General features: G+C 43.6%; 4 protein-coding genes across 6 annotated transcripts; all 4 read right to left on the bottom strand.

The window, feature by feature from the left end:
• Positions 1-300: 300 nt before the first annotated feature.
• Positions 301-1,776, bottom strand: LOC103996858 (tropinone reductase homolog At5g06060). 2 transcript variants are annotated; one of them, XM_009417886.3, is made up of 5 exons: positions 1,645-1,776; positions 1,287-1,494; positions 968-1,184; positions 763-875; positions 301-651 (listed from the first exon to the last, which is right to left on the bottom strand). In XM_009417886.3, exons 1-5 carry the CDS (start codon positions 1,743-1,745, stop codon positions 475-477), a joined length of 816 nt encoding a protein of 271 aa, XP_009416161.2. In that variant the 5' UTR covers positions 1,746-1,776; the 3' UTR covers positions 301-474. The 2 variants fall into 2 exon arrangements, with proteins under 2 accessions (XP_009416161.2, XP_009416162.2); XM_009417887.3 differs by having other exon boundaries at positions 769-875.
• Positions 1,777-1,906: 130 nt separating this feature from the next.
• Positions 1,907-4,291, bottom strand: LOC135592431 (noroxomaritidine/norcraugsodine reductase-like). Of its 2 annotated transcripts, none has more exons than XM_065081885.1 (6): positions 4,139-4,291; positions 3,846-4,053; positions 3,558-3,774; positions 3,375-3,481; positions 3,121-3,293; positions 1,907-2,045 (listed from the first exon to the last, which is right to left on the bottom strand). In XM_065081885.1, exons 1-6 carry the CDS (start codon positions 4,285-4,287, stop codon positions 1,970-1,972), a joined length of 930 nt encoding a protein of 309 aa, XP_064937957.1. In that variant the 5' UTR covers positions 4,288-4,291; the 3' UTR covers positions 1,907-1,969. The 2 variants fall into 2 exon arrangements, with proteins under 2 accessions (XP_064937957.1, XP_064937958.1); XM_065081886.1 differs by lacking the exon at positions 1,907-2,045 and adding an exon at positions 2,759-2,956.
• Positions 4,292-6,170: 1,879 nt separating this feature from the next.
• Positions 6,171-7,858, bottom strand: LOC135592429 (noroxomaritidine/norcraugsodine reductase-like). Its single transcript, XM_065081884.1, has 5 exons — positions 7,408-7,858; positions 7,113-7,320; positions 6,817-7,033; positions 6,621-6,727; positions 6,171-6,532 (listed from the first exon to the last, which is right to left on the bottom strand). The coding sequence occupies exons 1-5, from the start codon at positions 7,485-7,487 to the stop codon at positions 6,356-6,358; spliced, it is 789 nt and encodes a 262-aa protein (XP_064937956.1). The 5' UTR covers positions 7,488-7,858; the 3' UTR covers positions 6,171-6,355.
• Positions 7,859-8,208: 350 nt separating this feature from the next.
• Positions 8,209-10,121, bottom strand: LOC103996856 (tropinone reductase homolog At5g06060). The gene is made up of 5 exons (XM_009417883.3): positions 9,516-10,121; positions 9,228-9,435; positions 8,858-9,074; positions 8,668-8,774; positions 8,209-8,561 (listed from the first exon to the last, which is right to left on the bottom strand). The coding sequence occupies exons 1-5, from the start codon at positions 9,710-9,712 to the stop codon at positions 8,385-8,387; spliced, it is 906 nt and encodes a 301-aa protein (XP_009416158.2). The 5' UTR covers positions 9,713-10,121; the 3' UTR covers positions 8,209-8,384.
• Positions 10,122-10,555: the final 434 nt, after the last annotated feature.

Raw genomic sequence — 10,555 nt, 5'->3', positions numbered from 1 at the left:
TAATTGGCCGATTTTTGTTGAGAAATTTTTTTTTTTTATATAAAGGTATTCTGCGTATTTTAACAAACTATAGTCTCTCCGTAAGTAGTCAAAAATATGAGCCTTTTATACGAAATGGTCACTTGTCCTTTTTTTATTCCCCCACATATAATCATTCATTGTATATCGTTATGTGCTGATAATTCAGTTTCAATTCTCACTGATTGCATATATCTGTTTGGGCAGTGTTGGAAGCCCAGCTGGGATATGTTGACTCTGTGATTGCTTGGCAACATATCAAGGAATCTATTGGGAACTGCATTTGTTATTGCCATGATCGAAATAGCTTTATTGTACCGAGAAAGATTCTTTAGATGGCAATCTTATTTAGAACGGGAATCGCATTACCTATTACGACCACACCAAGCACAACTATGTTGATGGTATTGCTTCTCGGAACAACATAGATGGCAGCAATCGTGGGTAATGGAGACTTCAATTGTTGCCGTTCACAGTCCGACCTCCATCCACGATGATGACTTGGCCATCGACGTAGTCGGAAACGGGGAGGCAGAGGAAAGCCACCACGGCCGCCACCTCTTCTGGCTCACCCAGCCGCCCCAGAGGAACGCGACGAGCCTCCCTCGCTACGAACTCTTCGTCTTCGGATAGCTGTTGAGATTGTAAACACTGGTGCGTCACACAGCCATGCAGTACGAGGAGGAGAAAGAAGAGTTCACGAGGTTTTGATGATTCCTATTCAGGAGGGAGAACAGATAGAACCATTACGGTCTGAATGAGTGGAGTTCTGATGTACGCGGGAGCGACGCAGTTAACTCGAATGTTGTCCTTTGCCCACTCGCAAGCAAGGCTCCTTGTCAGCTGGTTCAGTGCTCCTGAAGAAAGAAGAAGAAGAAGAAGAAGAAGAAGAAGAAGAAGAAGTACTATTAGATTCGTGATGCAAGACGGTTGTGTCTGTGACATGTACCTTTAGTTGCTGCATAGACGGATGCAGAATCGATGGCGACGAAGCCACTGACGGAGGAGATGTTGACGATGCAGCCTCTTCCTGACGCCTTGAGAAGAGGATGGGCAAGCTGGCTCAGATGGAAGGCAGAGTCCAAGTTGGTGCTAATCATACGTCTGTAGTCCTCTGGGGTATGCTCCACCACCGGTTTACAAATCAACGTCCCGGCATTGTTTACCTACACCACGAGCATCAGCGAGGACGAGGAAGAAGCGTAGATGTGTTATCATCTTCTTCGGATGGATTAAATGCTGACGCTTAAGACGGCCGACAATCTCACCAAGATATGGAGCTTTCCATGGAAGACGGAGTTCACAGTCTGCATCAGTTTCTCCCTCTCGACGTCAGATGAGACGTCGCAGACGGAGCCGGTGATCTTGAGGTTCAAAGCTCTCCATTGTTGCAAGCACTCGTTGAGCTCTGCTTCGTTTCGAGAGCAGGTATGGACGGCTGCACCAAATCTAGCTAGTTCTTCTACTATGGCATGTCTGATCACCATAAAAGAACGGAAGAGAAAACCTCATAATAAGATGGACATAAGCTCCTTAATTTCGGCAGGCATTAGACTCCAGATTTCAGTATGAACTTGTTTGTGCTGTGAGGTAGATGAGCAAATGTCTGAAGAAAGATGACGATACCCGATTCCTTTAGTGCCTCCGGTGACCAAAGCTGTAGTTCCTACAAGAGTCCATCTCCCCACCGCTTGGTTATCGCCGCACTTCTGGTCGCCACCCTCCATTGTTTGCCTTCTTCTTCTTCTTCTTCTTTGTTTCTTCCTACTTCAATCCATTTATAGCTAAGATGTGAAAACTGTATGCAGATTGGATCAATAGAAGTCGTGTCCACACACATTTTCCAAATTATATTATTATTTCTGTAGATAAATATGACTTACTCGGAAACTTCGTCGGTATGAGATGGGCAAAGGATTGTGAGATCCTTGACCTAGCCTTTAATGCTCTATCATCTCGCATGTGGATTTCCTCCACCATCCACTTCCTCTCTCTCTGCCTCGTTGCACCACAAAGTGTCCGGTCTCCTTTAAAAAAATGAAAAACAAATCACCGTCAAATCAACTGACATCTAAATAAATTAAAAACTAAAAAACAAATCACCGTCAAATCAACTGACATCTAAATAAATTAAAAACTAAAAAACAAATCACCGTTAAATCCGATATCTAAATAAAAAAAATACTCTTCAAATATTTTTATAAGATAAAAAATTATCATAAGATGCTTATAGTCGGAATTAATTATATATTACCTCATGTAATTAATTATTTTCAGTATTTCGATTTTTTTATATTTTTAAAATTTAAATTATTTTTTTTTATATTTATGAAAGTAAAATATTTAACCTCATTTCTTCTGTTAACTCTATCGATGAAAATATCAAATAATTAATTACTATGCACGTGCTGACTCTACCTCAATTTGACGTATGTGTAGTATTTCAATCGACAGAATCAACTTGAGAAACAAAGTTAAATTTTTTACTTTTGTAATTATAGGAATCCCATTATAAGTTTTGAAAATACATAAACTGAAATAGTAAGAGAAAAATAATTATAAAAGATAATTTATAATTAACCTTGAAAAAATATTGATAAAAAAAATATTAGCCTCCAACTTCACACAAGTCCAAAAATCATCATGTTTATAGTCATTTATGGTTAGAATGAATCGTAAAGTCTACCATTCTTCCTCTCTGTTACCTAATTCGTTTCGAAAGTATAATGACATATCATCATAGGGCATAGGGGTCACATCGAGCACCCTTTCCTTTATCAATTATAGTACAATCTGATACGACATTGAATAACCTAAAATGCCTCCGATGGGACGAAAGGTTCCTTGCAAGTTGAATCTCAAAACTCAGCTCTAATTTCTGGCCATTCGAATTCCCAATCGGCAATTTCGATTGGCGAAGCGTCACGACTGTCTGCTTCTGCACGCATCAATGTCTCCGAGCATCTTAATTAATTTACACACCGTTATCTAATTAATGTTACACATCGTTTCGAATATTTAGAAAGGTATCGCGGCACACGTTATAACAGATAAGATTTTTTTAACTATATTCGCTGTTATATCTACCGGCCGGAAGCTCACCGGTTGCCGTTCACAGTTCGACCTCCGTCGATAACCACGACTTGGCCGTTGACATAGCGAGAAGCAGGAAGACAGAGGAAAGCGACCACCGGTGCCACGTCGTCGACCTCACCCAGACGTCCAAGAGGGATACGATTAGTCTCCTTCGCCACAAACTCCTCGTTTTCGCATAACTGTGACTCACACATATATGCTACTTAGTAGACACAGTGATTCGAAGGGAAACTAAACGTCGCTAAGTTGGCGTCCATTACCGGCTCGATGAGTGGCGTCCTGATGTAACCGGGCGCAACGCAGTTTGCTCGGATGTTATCCTTCGCCCACTCACAAGCGAGGCTCCTGGTGAGCTGATTCATTGCTCCTGAACAAGACGAAGAAGATGATGAGTGCTTGCATGTTGAAGAGCTCATAGAGGAACCAAGTTATCGAGTGCGTACCTTTGGTTGCCGCATAGACGGCTAGAGTATCGATGCCGACGAGGCTTGTTATGGAGGAGATGAACACAACGTTGCCACTTCCTGATGCCTTGAGAAGAGGATGAGCGAGCTGGCTCAAATGGACGGCAGAGTCCAAGTTGGTACTCATCAGCAGCTTGAAGTCCTCAGGAGTCACGTCCGTCACCGGTCTCTGAAAGCCCGTTCCTGCGTTGTTGACCTACGCAAACAGCAAACCGATTACGGTCCATGTTACGCTCATTCTAAGGTCAACTACGAGACTCGACTCGCCAGAATGTTGAGCTTTCCATGGAAGATGGACTTGACATCCTCCATTAGTTTCTCTCTCTCAACCGGAGAGGAGACGTCGCACACGGACCCTGTGACCTTGAGGTTCATGGCTTCCCATCTTTGTAAGCATCTGCTGAGTTCTGCTTCGTTGCGAGAGCAGGTATGGACGGCTGCTCCAAACCTAGCTAGCTGTTCGACTATGGCATGCCTGTGAGGTTAACATGAATTAGCACTCGTGAACTGTGGCGATGCGATCCACGTGATGAACTTTGAAGAGCAGATGTTACAAATACCCGATCCCTTTGGTGCCTCCGGTGACCAAAGCTGTTGTCGCACGGAAAGACCATCTATCTTCTCTGCTGTTGGCCCTGCAATCGGCTTCATCCTGCATAGTTGACTCCTCTCCTTCGGCCGACAGACCATGGAACTTCCTCCCTGTCATTGGGAGGCATAAAGAATCGGGGACCATACATCAAATAAAATCAACTCTCATGGCTTTCGTCATCTTTCGGGTCACATCTGGTGCCACGTCATAGTTTAGATAAGGCTCATCTCATGTCACATGGTATCACGTGATTGTGAAGGTATGACTTTGAACGATTGAAAGATTTTTCCGATCCGATATTATTGAATAAATTGATAATAATATCTGTACAGTGTTCGAACAGAATTCATCAATAATTCATAGATAGTTTCGATTTGAGAGGACTTTTGTTTGATTCGATTAATTATTTTGAATCAAATCAGACCGATCTTAATTCAAAAAATATTAGTTCGATCGAATTTATTATCTTAAGTCATTAATCAAATCGAACGGATCCAAATACCTCAAAAATTCTAAAATTCCTAAGATCAAACCGTAATTTCACGAAATTTATCGGTCCGATTGAACCAAGACTCTGGTTCGATTAAATTGAATCGAATGAATTCATTTTAAAATATATATTATTAAAATTTAATTATAAATTGATTAATCGAATCAGGTTAATATATTTTGAACTAATTTGATAGATCCAAACTAGAATCGATTCCGATATCAACCGAACCAGAAATCGGTTTGGTTCGATCGTTAAACGTTCGGTTCGAACCAGTAAATACTAATTGGTATTGCCAAGCTGACCGAGCTTCTCCTTCCTTTTCATTATCTTTTCTATCACCGGTCGCCGGCACATGGTATGACGTGCTGCTACAGCTTTGGTTCATGCTTTATATGATCTTATATTATATACATCGACATCAAATTGTATATTTTTAATATTAATAATTGTTTCGTCCAATTATTAGTGATCCATGCTATTAATTTAGACATGGCTCCGATCGCCTGCACGTGGTATGACGTGCCAACAGCTTTTGGTTCATACTTTATATGATCTTATTTTATATACACCAACATCAAATTGTATATTTTTAATATTAATAATTATTTCGTCCAATTATTAGTGATCCATGCTATTAACTAGTGATATGGCATATTATGGTATCACCCTCATGGCTACAATCAGCAAACATGCTAACGTGGACGTGGAGCCTCGAGACTGAGATGGAGCATCGCATCGAATGTGTCACCTCGAACTCGGGAGGACGATCACCCCTTCCTGCATCGTCTGAATCTGCACGAGACAACGTCATACCCTTCCTGCATCGTCTGAATCTACACGAGATAACGTCATACGGTACAAAGCCACTTTGGAAAAGCTTGAAACGATATCGCACGATGTCGTTTCGTGTAGGTTGGTCGGCACTCGTACAGAGGTTCAAGCCGGCCACCATCATTAGATCACGTACAATCGATCTTCGCTCACAAGTATAAAAGCTCCTTGATCGGCATTAGGTAGGAGAATTATTTTTTTTCAGAAAAACTTCTCCCAATACTAACTTAACCTTCAAATGGATCGAGTCGGAAAATCTCCCTACCGACCTCGACTTGTGTTCAGGAGTCTCACGATAAAAAAGCAAGCCACTTGCCAAAGGAGAATACCGCACTCGAGAGACAAGGCTCAAGCTCAATCTGACTCAGCAGAGGCTCCCATCTAATAATCAACCGCACCGACGATCCTGTGCATCGGGGATCGAATCGAACCATACTGACACCTCAGTTAACAACTAGGCTGATACTTGAATCCACAATGGATAACGATGATAGACTTATATTGATGAATGTCATTAGTCCAACACGTAATGGATGAAGCTGATCGGATTCATTTTCTTATTGCCCGTCGATATCGCAAGCACAATCAAGGCCATCAAGCTCCTTGCGATGATGAAGGTATTCCTACCAGATCTTGTTCTGACATAGACAGTAGAACTAATGAAGATAGAGCATACTGTGTTTAAGCACACGGCGACATATTTATTAGCCATAACAAAGTAAAAATGACCATATGATGGTCGACAACACGTGTTTTTGATGAGTGATTCGAATAGCTACGGACGCATCTCTCGAGTAGCGCTCGTCGTCTTGGAGAAGAAAAAGGGGTAGCAGCGGCAGCGGCAGCGGCAGCGGCTGAGACTTAAATGTTGCCGTTCACAACCCGACCTCCGTCCACCACAACGACTTGGCCATTGACGTAGCAAGAAGCGGGCAGGCACAGGAAAGCCACCACCGGGGCCACGTCTTGTACCTCGCCCAGACGCCCCATGGGGATACGACGTGTCTCCCCCGCCACAAACGCCTCGTCTTCCAGTGCCTGCCATCAAGACCAAAAACATTAATACATTCGTATCCGATGGAATCCTTATGTCACTCGTCGAACAAATGCTCTGCGTCTAGATTACGTTTTGAATGAGTGGGGTCTTGATGTATCCGGGCGCGACGCAGTTGGTTCGGATGTTGTCCTTTGCCCACTCGCAAGCAAGGCTCTTGGTGAGCTGGTTCAGTGCTCCTGCAGGAGAAGAAGAAGACAGGATCTTGAGAAGAGCTTATTACAAGGAATCTGTTCGATGAATTGCCGGCTACATGATGAAGGCAGACCTTTAGTGGCAGCATATAGGCAGAACATATCTATGCCCACCATGCCTGCGATGGAGGAGTTGAACACGATGGTGCCTCTTCCTGATGCCTTGAGAAGCGGGTGGGCGAGCTGACACAGATGGAAAGCCGACTCAAAATTGGTAGTCGTGATGAACTTGTATTCCTCAGGGGTCACACCCAACGCAGGTTTCATGATTCCTGTTCCTGCGTTGCTAACCTGTGACACAAAGATCAAACCACTTCGATCCATCTTCATTTGTTTTCTTATGCAAAGATCAAACCACCACGAGGCTTACCAAAATATCGAGCTTTCCATGAAACGCAGACTTGACGTTCTCCATTAATTTCTCCCTCTCGACTGGGGAGGAGACGTCGCAGGTGGACCCTGCGACCTTGAAGCTCTTTGCCTCCCATTGTTGGAGGCATTTCTTAAGCTCTGCTTCATTCCGAGCACAGGTATAGACTGTTGCCCCGAGCTTAGCTAATTCTTCTACTATGCCATACCTTTAATTCACATCGGCCAGCATATCAGACACGAGTCAGAACTCAGTTCAGAGAACATACACTAGTATATGTGCGTGAGATACGTACCCGATTCCTTTGGTGCCTCCGGTAACCAAAGCTGTTCTTCCGCTAAGAGACCACCTATCGAGCACTGCGTTGGTAGCCATGGCTTCTTTCTCTCTCTGCCAACCTACCAACCTCAGGTACCTTCCTCCGTAAAGAACTCTATTGCTTGTGCAATGGAAAGGCCTACAGCATTCCTGTCTCTTATATAATGAAGTCACTCCTGGGTTTCGCTCAACGCCGTGCGCGATAGGACGCTCAGGTATGTGGACCTCAACTCTATGTAGAACGGTCAAGCAACGAACGAGAGGTGTCGGGTCTCACCTCAGTGTGGCAAATTCATAGGTTGGAACGATGACTCTGTTGTGCATGAGGAAGGCCAGAAAATTCCAACTATAATATAAGGTGGAAAAGGCGAAGTGATACATCCATTCTCTTGTTTCCAAGTGAAGCTGATGCATCAAGAGGAAGTAGATGAGGATCCAAGGCACGAAAGTCGCAGAGAAGAATTAGATGTTAAAGTGTGCCTTTTCTTGGTTTCTTCACCTTCTCCTCATCCACATCTAAACCAAAGGAAAGCATTCAGCCAACGAGATTTGGGTCAACGCCCAGAAGTTTACGACGCTGACGGGAAGCAAATGTCCTCTTCAGACGATTTAAAGATTGTTAACTCATCCACGGAGTTGTGCCAATTTTACCAAGTCAAGAGTTCGTGGAACGACTAATCTCGAGAGATCTTTGGGAAGAAGGCGATCACCCTGAGAGCGTTTGTAGAGATCCATACAGCGATATTGGATATATCCAAGTGATATCGGACGTCATCAATTGCTAAATCATCATCACACTATGCACATATATTAAAGTCATCAACATCGATGGAGTCATCATACAGGCATGATAAGCACATCTTAGTATTAAATAACACCCGTCATACGAAACCCAAACCGTACGTAACCCATATCAGATGTAATAAACTTGTCATCATCGATGATAGATGGAACTCACAGGTTGCCGTTGATCGTCTTCCCTCCATCGATACAAATCACTTGACCATTGACATAGCAAGAAGCGGGGAGGCAAAGGAAAGCCACCACAGCCGCCACCTCCTTTGGCTCTCCGAAACGCCGCAGAGGCACCCGACGTGTCTCCTTCGCTACGAACTCTTTGTTATCCAGCAACTGTGCTTAGCATGCAAAACCATTGTCATTTACTACAATCATAAGAAGGTGTTTTTGTGTCAACTCTGATGGAACGCAATTTGGATCAAGAAGAAGGCCTCGTTACCGGCCGAACAAGCGGTGTCCTGATGACACCAGGAGCGACGCAATTGGTCCGGATGTTGTCCTTCGCCCACTCACACGCGAGGCTTCTGGTGAGTTGGTTCATTGCTCCTGACGAAGAAGACGAAGGAGAAGGATAAGGTGAACAGGTGTGAAGAGCTCACAGAGGAACCTAATCAATTACAAGCATGAACCTTTGGTTGCTCCATAGACGGACGCCGTATTTATGCCGAGGAAGCCTGCGACGGAGGAGATGAACACGATGCTGCCTCTCGCTGATGCCTTGAGAAGAGGATGAGCGAGCTGACTCAAATGGAAAGCAGAGTCCAAGTTGGTACTCATGACATGTTTGTACTCCTCGAGTGTGACCTTTATCGCTGGATTTATGTAGCCTATCGCTGCATTATTGATCTATAAAAGAGAGCAAAACATCTTTGAAGTAATACCGACGATTAGATTCTCTTTGTACATTTGTATAGATCGAGATTTGTGAGTTATACTCTGTTTTAATGCCGTATATCTCTGAAGCAGAGTTGAAACTTCAAAGACGACCATGAAACTCACCAGAATGTTGAGCTTTCCGTCGAAGATGGATCGAGCTTTGTCCATTAGATTCTCTCTCTCCACCGGCGACGAGACATCGCAGACGGACCCCGTGACGGTGAAGTTCATGGCCTCCCATCGCTGCAAACACTTGTTGAGCTCTTGTTCGTTCCGACAGCAGGTATGGATCGCTGCTCCAAATCTAGCCAGTTCTTCTACTATGGCACGCCTGAAAGATCCACAGACACAACTCAGTTCTCATCGGCAAAATCACAAACAACAGATGATGGCATGGGAACTGTACAATACCCGATTCCTTTGCTGCCTCCGGTGACCAAAGCTGTTGTTCCGCGAAGAGACCACCTGTCGTCTGTGATGTTAGGCCTGCAACCATTCCCGGCCTCCATGGCCTTCTTCTCCCTTTCGGTCGACAACCTCAGCCGTGAATTCCTTGGCTGAGAACCGTGTCTGAAGAGATCAAGCCAAGTCGTGTTCACGTGACTCATCCCTTCTGGTCGATTACCGTGCAGCTGACGTGAAGAATCTCATATTTTGCTGGGTGGTTCAAGTGGATCATATGGAATTCTATTTGCAGTAACGAAGAGGTGTGCTACGTTCCAATGGTATGGGTCATTTCGCTTCCCTTTTCTACGTCGCCTTATCGAATCAACAGCACATGTGCTTAGGATCATGTGGCGCAACCAACACAAATAATTCAGCAAGACCAGGAAAATATCTTTTGTCAGCGATGATGTCGGCAGAAATGGAAGACTTCGCCTTCAAGAATCTGTCATTGCTCAGCCACCAATGGTCCTTCGCAGCGGCAGCGCTGCAGCAGCACGAGGACTTGTGGCCAGGTGTAATGAAGCATCTGTATGCCTCTAAAATGGCGTGGAATCCAACCCACCATTAACCCGGCCAAAGCTTTCTTTTAATGGATCATAAGGACGTGGAAATGAGATGAGAAGGTGATGGAAGGTTTCATCTACTATTTAATCGATCAATTTTTTCTTCTTTCTTCTCCACCTTACCCTTTTTTCTTTTTCTAATCTGTTTCTCTAGAGGATAGTGAGACAGATAATATCAACGATCAATTTTTATCCCATATGTGATCTTCGTATATGTCTAGCTCGAAAGAAAGACAGATTATCTTTCCTTGGTCTACTTATATGGATAAGCGTCAAGACAATCAATTGCATACTGTCTCTTTCCTATTGTGAGCTGTCTCCTTATGAAATATTTTATGATATGTTTTGTCCCTTTATAATCAAATATAAAAACTCATTTTTAATGTTCCTACAAGAAGATCATTTTTTTATCACCTGTAATTATACTCATCTATCTTGAGT

The sequence above is a fragment of the Musa acuminata genome, chromosome BXJ1-9, assembly GCF_036884655.1.
Source record: "Musa acuminata AAA Group cultivar baxijiao chromosome BXJ1-9, Cavendish_Baxijiao_AAA, whole genome shotgun sequence".
Lineage (NCBI taxonomy): Eukaryota > Viridiplantae > Streptophyta > Magnoliopsida > Zingiberales > Musaceae > Musa > Musa acuminata.
Note: the sequence above shows the minus strand (reverse complement) of the source record. Positions and strands in the feature narration are given on the sequence as shown.

Excerpts from the sequence above, each read along its gene's own strand:
- LOC103996856 (XM_009417883.3), bottom strand. The coding sequence starts at position 9,712 with ATGAGTCACGTGAACACGACTTGGCTTGATCTCTTCAGACACGGTTCT. Across the intron at positions 9,436-9,515 it reads GGAGGCAGCAAAGGAATCGG|GCGTGCCATAGTAGAAGAAC; the intron begins GTATTGTACAGT and ends TGGATCTTTCAG. Across the intron at positions 8,562-8,667 it reads GGACACCGCTTGTTCGGCCG|TTGCTGGATAACAAAGAGTT; the intron begins GTAACGAGGCCT and ends TGCTAAGCACAG.
- LOC103996858 (XM_009417886.3), bottom strand. The coding sequence starts at position 1,745 with ATGGAGGGTGGCGACCAGAAGTGCGGCGATAACCAAGCGGTGGGGAGA. Across the intron at positions 1,495-1,644 it reads GGAGGCACTAAAGGAATCGG|ACATGCCATAGTAGAAGAAC; the intron begins GTATCGTCATCT and ends TATGGTGATCAG. Across the intron at positions 652-762 it reads CACTCATTCAGACCGTAATG|CTATCCGAAGACGAAGAGTT; the intron begins GTTCTATCTGTT and ends CAATCTCAACAG.
- LOC135592431 (XM_065081885.1), bottom strand. The coding sequence starts at position 4,287 with ATGACAGGGAGGAAGTTCCATGGTCTGTCGGCCGAAGGAGAGGAGTCA. Across the intron at positions 3,775-3,845 it reads ATGGAAAGCTCAACATTCTG|GTCAACAACGCAGGAACGGG; the intron begins GCGAGTCGAGTC and ends CTGTTTGCGTAG. Across the intron at positions 3,294-3,374 it reads GGACGCCACTCATCGAGCCG|TTATGCGAAAACGAGGAGTT; the intron begins GTAATGGACGCC and ends TGTGAGTCACAG.
- LOC135592429 (XM_065081884.1), bottom strand. The coding sequence starts at position 7,487 with ATGGCTACCAACGCAGTGCTCGATAGGTGGTCTCTTAGCGGAAGAACA. Across the intron at positions 6,728-6,816 it reads CCTATATGCTGCCACTAAAG|GAGCACTGAACCAGCTCACC; the intron begins GTCTGCCTTCAT and ends CTTCTCCTGCAG. Across the intron at positions 6,533-6,620 it reads AGACCCCACTCATTCAAAAC|GCACTGGAAGACGAGGCGTT; the intron begins GTAATCTAGACG and ends TCTTGATGGCAG.